Raw genomic sequence first — 7,939 nt, 5'->3', positions numbered from 1 at the left:
GGTCCCTCCTGCCTGTTTGCCTGCCTCTTGCCCCGCTTTATTGTGTTACCTACGTGAAATCGTCTAAATTTTCGCAAAACCCTCGCATTTTGAGTGCGTGCGCGCGCTGTGGCGAGGGGCTGGGGCGAAACCGTGTGTATGTGTGTTACAGGGCGAACGTGACAGTTACCGACCTTGAGGAGCTGCAGGAGCTGTTGATGGTTAATATAGAGAACAACAAACATCTGGTCACAGGGTCAGTCCGAGCCAAGGTACTGAAATGGTTTGTATGATCCTTTTAACGTTTCTGTTCAGCTTTAACAGGGCACCTGCTCTCGCTTTGTTAAATTACCAAATATACTTGGAAACACTGCTGTAAAAGGGGAGCTAGGTATAAGAATGTAGTAAACTTCATGTTGAGTCCTGTAGTAGTTTATGTTGCATCATTTCTGAAGCTTGTTTTCACCTTTTTATTTTCTTTCTACTTTTTAGGGGTGAAGATGTAACAGAATTTCAGCCTCCTCCTGATTATATACTAATGGCTGATTGCATTTACTATGAGGAGGTAAATGAGGACTTTGCAAAACCCCTGTAGAAAACTTCCTTGTGAAGGGCATGGGTTCAGTCTGAGAAGTGTTCAAATCACTATTGTGCTTGCTTCTTGATCCCCATGGTTAGAAGAATACATAGAACAAGTTTAGAAAAGGCATTTTTAAGAGATTCAAAGTCATTGGAAATTCAACCGGAGACTTTGCTTAACAAAAAAAAAAAAGAAAATAAACAGTATTTGTGCCTTCCCCTTTTTTTAACACTGGGAATGAAGTGTGAAGGAAAACATTGTGACTGATAGTTGTGAGCTGTTTAAAGTATTGGTAAATGAAGTTAAAAAGTGCTGCATATGCACTGTTTGGGTTTTCTTCATGCTTCCCTTGGGAAGGCAAAAGGAGAAATCATGCTCCAGCTAAGCAGTTGTTGTAGTCTGCTGGAGCAATATAGAATGTGCATAGAAACCTAACAGAAGTTGCAAGAAAAGGGAAAAGATCTGAAGACCCCCATGTCCCAGTGCCCTTTCAGTGGTGTTACTACTGCCTCCCTGCACGTTGGTCCCATTTCTGTAACATAGTGGTCTGGATCTGAGCCATGTTTCAAGAACAGTTGAGAAAACTTCCACTATGGAAATATGTCAAGAAATAGTCATTGTTGTGTGCTTTGAGGAAATACCCACTCAGCGGTGTGGGATGGTTTTGGCTTTCATGCTTGTTCAGTTCTCTTGATCAGTCTGTGAAACTCCTTCTATGCAGTCACCCTTTCTTCTCTGCTTTCCAGCTTGCTCCCATGTTCTTTTTGTCCCAGTTAAAGTACTAAAAATAACTCTCTGAAAAGCAAAACTGGAAAGTTCTCTCTTGGGTGAACACTTTCTCTAGTTAGAGACAGTAAAATGGACTTGAAATCTAAGTGTGAAATACTTAACCTCTTTTGGGCAGTCATTAGAACCATTACTGAAGACACTGAAAGACCTTACTGGCCCTGATACGTGCGTCTTGTGCTGTTACGAACAGAGGACTATGGGAAAGAATCCTGAAATTGAGAGAAAATACTTTGAGGTAAGTGTTTTTAACATGAGCTTTTTGAACACTAGGGAGATAGCTTGGACACAGGAGGTCTTTATATCGGATAAGCTGAACATCAGTGACAGTTCCTACATGTACAGATTCAAGTTGACTGCACAAAGTAGAGTTTCTAGTAGGAGAGGCATGTTTGTCTTGAGATGGGGTAGGAAATTCGGATGGTGACTCTGGAAGTTATTGTCCAACTTACCAGTAGAAACTTTCTAGATACTTGCTGAGCTTACTAGAAGTTATTGGGACCATTAAAAATTAGTCTGGTGAAAATTTATTTTCTTTTGGCATGTTCCATTGAAAGCAGAGTTAATAATACAGGTCAGGTGTTCTAGAGTCACTCGGGACTCTGCTAAGCAGTATAGCTGTTCTGGAAAAGATTGCCTTCCTTTCCTGAGAGAGCATTAATAGGTGATATAATTAAATGGTCCAGCTGTATCTCCTGTGCAGGTAGGTTAACAGCTGAATCCCTCCTAAGGTTGTGGGGATGATGGTCAGTGCAGGATTTAACTCTGCACACTGCACCTGTGAAGTGTACGGAAAAGCAGCCCTTGTGCAGGAGTACTGGATTATACGTAGTAATAATACTACTATAAAACAGGGGAAGGGCAAGGATTCCAGGGTGATTTGCATGTGTTAGTAACAGCACCTCTTTGATAATCAGCCATGCCTCAAACTCGTGGGGACCTGACTGCGAGGAAAATTGCTGTAATTGAGATCAGCTCTGAGGAGGTGCCGCTCCCACAATAAACACAATAGGTGTAGGTGTTTCTGGATGATGGCTGCTTTCTTGTAATTTATCTCATTCCTTAGCTCGCCAGGGTTCAGCCAAGTTAATCTGAGCACACTGCAGAGTTGACACTTGGGTTTTTTAGCCTTTTTTTCCCTCCCTCTCCTCCAGTTGAGGTTGTTGGCAGAGGCAGGTGCTGTGGTTTGGCTTAGCACTTTGGAGACTGGAGGAAGCAAAACGTTTTATCATGAGCTTTTAGATTTTTCTTCTATGTTGCAGGGTGCCTGCAGCTTTGAGTTGGTGCTGGACTAGTTAAACAAGAGTAAATATGCTGCACGGTGGGAAAATGGCTTGCATGTTTGTGGAGGCCTTCAGTGGAATGGTCTAAGCATAGTGGTTCCAGCCTCTGAAGGCTTCTTGCTATCGTGCTGGTGTATTGGACCTCTTTAACTGAACGTGCTTAGTTCAAAAGGGCAGTCAGTATCATCTGAATTGTTTTGTGTGTTCTCTGATAACCAGCTGCTTCAGTTGGACTTTGAGCTGGAAAGAATTCCCCTGGATAAGCACGACGAGGAGTATCGCAGCGAAGACATTCAAATCGTGAATATCCACAGGAAGCAAACCGTAAGTTTACTTAACTGGCACAGCGAATGCTGCCAGGAATCTGCAGAGCTGCTGTTTACTTGGCGTGGTGTGAGCGTTCCAGGGGTGAAGCTCTAAACTGACTGTGAAATACCATTAGGGACCCTGTGAAACTGCAGACCAGAACTGTGCTGGGACAAAGGGGTTCTTTTGTTCTGAAACCCAGCATTCTGCCAGGTGCCAGCCTCTGTCTTCAGCAAGACCATCTTTGAGCTGCATGCTGACTTTCTCTTCTGCTTCCACTCTGTAGTGAGGTGGGATATCAAAACTGGAGTTTGGAGGCACCAAAGTAATAAGAATAATATGCCCACTGCTGCTTTTAGTGCAGTGCACCCTGCTGTAGAGCGTCTACCCAAAACCAGTCTCTAGAGGTGGTACTTGGCACCTGTCAGAGTTGGTTAGATCGGTTTTTGGTTAATTGATGAAGCAGTTATGCATGAAGAAAATACTTCATATGTTCTGCTGACACAACATGTGAGTCCAGTGCTTAAGCAAAAATGGGATGCTTAAAAATCCATCTTTCTTTTTTAACATCTCTTCATAGAATATTCCATCATGAGATCTTTGACCACAGTATCTGTCCTCTGGCAGCTGGTAGAGCTCTGGAGAAGAGGGTATAGAATAACACCACAAAGAGACTTGTCTCCAGTGTGGTTTGTGACTCATCTACTAAAAACGGCTTCTTGATGGTGGACTTGGCGTGAGACACCAGAAGAAGTGGGCTTATTAGACTAGACCCACTGATAGTGCCTTCCAAGAGGGCAGATGTGAGCTGCTCATGTCTGCAGGCTAAGGAAGGCGGAAACAGAACCAGGGCTTCACCCAGAGCGGCGCTGGGCATGTATTCTGGTTACCTCTGCTTGTTGGAGCAGCGGGTGGCTTACCAGGTGCTCACAGAGCGGATTCAAGGACACTGCACCGAAGTCTCTGCAAGGAGAAAACACTTGAGCAGGCTCAGTCACACAGCTGGTCAATAAACCTTTTGCACTTGAGATGGGTCGGATGGTGGTTTCTGTGGTGGTCTGGCATTGCAGATGTCCTGGGAGTCTTGCTGGGGCTGTCATGGTGGACACTGCACAGATACACCATGCAGATGGTCCCTGTGCAAAATTGCTGTGCCTTTTGATTTCATGCGTGCTTTTCTGGTATAAGAATCTGCAGCATTAGAAGTCTGACACCTTCAAATGATTCTGGTCTGCAGGTTTGTTGTTGCTGCTGCTATTCCTCACCCAGCTGCCTCCTGTTCAGTGATGGCTTTGAGATTTAATTTCAAAAGAAATCTCACTTCTGCTGTGTAGTGGAAGCGGCTGTGGCTGCTGGCGCCATCCCACAGCGCTGGGAAAGCAGGTCTGCTGTGACAAAGGTGCTGCTCAAAGTAGATTGTAAACGGCCTGTTACAGTTCCTCCTTGTCGCTGTGCACAGCATGAGTGGTCCCTACTGCAGAGACCTGAGTGTTGAAGCTAAATCTGCTGGGGTTTCTCAAAACCTCAGCTGTTGGTTCGAGGGGAGCTCTGTTTGCAGGCACGCTGGTGCTTTCCGGGCTTGCCCTGAGCTTGGGCTCCTGTTACCTCCAGTTCCTTGCAAAGTTCACACTTCATAAAACACTGTCCCGGCTTGCAAAGCACAGCAGTGATGATTAGTGAATGCATGGCAAAGCAAGAGTGTAATTTGTTGTAACCGCACACGTTATTTGTTAACTTGTTATGAAAAGAGCTCCTTAATTAACCAGTGGCCTGCAGGAAGATATTTACTGGTGTGTTTACGCCAGCATGGCTTCTCCAGTGGAAACTAGTTCCAAAGAGTTGTCCAGAGATGCACTGTAAGGATAGTGTGAGAACTGTGCTGTTTTCTGGTGGCGTTTCCCTGCAGGGCAGCCTCTTTGCTGACCACAGACCCCCGGGAGGGGAGAGTAGAGCTGCTTGGCTTGGAGCTGGGCTGGAATCCTAGTGGTGGTGGGGATGATGTGCCAGAGCCTCAAGGGGATGACATCCTGCCAGGCAGCATGATGCCCTCCTTGGGGCCTGGTGTGAGCAGGGGGAACAACATTACCCGTGGGTTTGGCGCTGGCGGAAAAATTGAGTTTTACATGTGAGTGTGCAATTTCAGCACTTCCTTTTCAGAAGAAAAAAGGGAGGAAGTTGTGCTTTTCTCTTCCCCACACACAGCTGCTGGCAGCTTCTCTGTGTCCTCAGCTTCATGCCTGTAGTGCTCAAGTTGTGAACGTTGTGGAGCAAGAGGCACCTTGGGGGGAGGGCTGGGTCCCATCACCCCCTACGCCATCTCCTTGTCACTGCCTGCACCCGCTGCAAGGCGGGATGTAAAACCCAACCGCTGCTGCTGTGTCCGTGGAGAGGAAACCACTACTAACGAGGGGAGGGGGGGTCAGGTGGCTGCTGCCACTCTGCATCTTGTCCCTGCAGCCAATAGATGAATCGGCTGCTTTTTTTGGAGGGAAAAAAGGGCTTTTGGAAAGAGAGTTGGGATCCTCCCTCCTGCACCTCCACAGGGGGTGGGGCGTGCCTGTAGGGCCAGTGGCTGCCATGGCAGGGTAGTCACTGCTCTTAACCAGGAGCAAGCTCATCATGGAGAACAAGATGCAAGGGAGGCTCTGGTCCTGCTTCTTGCTACCTCACAAGTCCTCTTTGTTTATGTTGGCTTTTTGTCCTGTCCCTGTCCCCTTGGGGAGAGCATATGTTGGCATTGCTCCCATAAACACAGGGCCTCTTTGGTGAGGTTTGGCTGTGGTACCTGGCAATGCTCATGTGTGGCTTTGCCATTTGCCAGTGTTGGGCTCTGCCCTTGGGGAACAACAGAGAACAACTAACTCCTGTCCATGCCAGCCCAAATTTGCCCCAGCTCTCTACGTAGGAGAGCTCATGTCTCCCCTGGCTCTAACAGGCGTGCAGCCACCTCCAAGCTGGCTGCTGCAGGAGCCAGCAGTAACGAAGCTGCGGTGTCTGAGCTGTGCACCCATCATCTGCATAACCTTGCCACAATTTGATTACACAAGAGAGACCAGTAACCTACTGGTGCTGCAGCTCTGGGAGCCAATTTGGTGCCACTGGTTACAGACAGAGACATTTCGGCAATCAGGGCATTTGCCAAATATCACAAATAATGGATCATCTTCTGGAATAATTTCAACACCAGCTGGAACGATGGCTAGCATGCTATGTGGGGTGTGCAAGTCATGGGTGATTTCCACAGGAGAGCTGTGATGCTTGTGTATGGGGCTGCATCGCCTGCCACAGGGGTCAGACCGCAGCCTTGGCGAGTGGCTCATTCCTGCCTGGTCCCTCTCACGGCACCCATATCTCAGCGATGCCGATGGCAGTGCCATTGTCCTGTGGTCCCACTGGGGCTTTGTGGGCACCTTACTCTTTGCTATAATAGCTGGCATAGCTTTTCACTTCCATTTAGATCAACAGCGAGGGTACCTGGATGCGGTCAGGGATTGAGCATGGTGTTTAATGCTGGCTCAGCACCAGCCGCATAAATTGCTGATGGCTTCTTGTCACAGTATTAGTCATGACACAGCTCAGAAACCTGCAGGACCTCAGGAGTTTCACCCTTGACACTCTCTGATTATTTCATTCTTTCCCAGGAAAAGCATGGGGGACAGGCAGCTGCTGCAGAGTCTGCCAGTGTCTGGATCTGGCCATCCACAAGTGATTCCTGTGTGTCCCCCGGCACTGCTGCAGAGCCCGTTGGGACTGTGTCAGGCCAGGGCCTGTGTCCATGCATCCCATGGGGCTGGTGGCTTCACTTGGGAAAGTCTCTCCTCTGCAGCTGTATGATCATTTTCTGTGGCATGTAATCCTGGACAAATGGATTTTCCTCTTACAAAATTATACTTGTTGCCTGCAGCGTTAGGTGATAGTGTTAGAAAAGGCTTTCTGTTACAGCAGATCTGCTCTTGCTTCCAGTGACTGCAGCAGGTCTCGGTAAATGGGCAAATGGCCTAGTTAAAGCTGTGTCTGTGGTTCGTTTAGAGGGAGCAGATGCCCCTGAGCCTCTGCTGAGGAGCTGCTGCGAACAACACAGCAATGCCATAACTTGCCCGCTTGGCAGTGGGAGATTGCATGTGGGGACTTCCATCCCCACCTGCACCTCTGGGTCCCCAAGAGGTGAATGTGCCCAGCTGAAGGAGGGAGATGAACAGAGGATCCCAGTTTGCAGATGCACTGCCTGGGAAAAGGCGAACAAACCAAACAAATGAAAAACAACCAAACTTAGCAATTTGGTCTATTTTCTGCTAAAGAGCTGGGCAAGGCTGCCTGGGGACTGTGGCAGGCACAGAACCAGTGGGTAACTGTGATGCCGGCAGGGAGGAGGCAGCTGGAAACTGCCAGCCTCATTAGCAGCGTTTCAATCCCCAGGTGCTTTGCCAACCTGAGCCACGGGTGCTCTTCAGTGATGCCAGTGTGGCTCCTTGACCAGGCACACGCTGCAGGCACAATCCCACGGGGGCAGGGGAGGATTCCACTGACACTGTGCGCCTTTGTGGCTGATGGCATGTGGGATGCAGGGAGCGGGATTGCAGCCTTTGCCTCTCCCCACCTCCTGAAAAGGTGTTGGTTCATTCTGCTGAGGACTTGCTGCAAGTGCAGTGCCTGGTCCCGCCAGGGGCGGGGAAGCTGTGGTCCAGCAGTTACCTCCTCTCACATCCTGAAATGAAAAAAGAAAGTTCATTTTCTGCTGCTGAGCAACCAGTGAGGTTTTTTCAAGAGAGGCCAGCGAGTACCTGTTCCGATGTTGGTGCACAGCGGTGGTTTTCACCCATGAGCCTGAGTGTTTGGGTGCTGCCAGCCCTGAGGAGTGACCCAGGACCTCAGTAGGGTGATGGTGCAGCTGGTCCATGCTGGCAGGCAAGTTCAGTAGCCTCTTTTTAGGATCTTCTCCTCCCAGCCACTGTCCTATGGGAAGGAAGATGCCAGTGACCAGAGAAAGGGTGGCTGTAAATCTGGC

At 48.4% G+C, this 7,939-nt stretch overlaps 1 protein-coding gene across 1 annotated transcript in view; it reads left to right on the top strand.

The window, feature by feature from the left end:
- Positions 1–151: 151 nt before the first annotated feature.
- The window catches only part of VCPKMT (valosin containing protein lysine (K) methyltransferase), a gene marked incomplete at its 5' end in the record, with an annotated part of 20,918 nt that continues 13,130 nt past the window's right edge, over positions 152–7,939 (top strand). The window contains 4 exons of the mRNA XM_010013835.1: positions 152–262; positions 472–544; positions 1,464–1,583; positions 2,848–2,952. Coding sequence (XP_010012137.1) covers positions 152–262; positions 472–544; positions 1,464–1,583; positions 2,848–2,952 — 409 coding nt within the window. The remainder of the gene's footprint in view (positions 263–471; positions 545–1,463; positions 1,584–2,847; positions 2,953–7,939) is intronic.

This window comes from Nestor notabilis, unplaced genomic scaffold (assembly GCF_000696875.1).
Source record: "Nestor notabilis isolate BGI_N333 unplaced genomic scaffold, ASM69687v1 scaffold13274, whole genome shotgun sequence".
Lineage (NCBI taxonomy): Eukaryota > Metazoa > Chordata > Aves > Psittaciformes > Psittacidae > Nestor > Nestor notabilis.
This window is presented reverse-complemented; position numbering and strand designations above follow the sequence as displayed.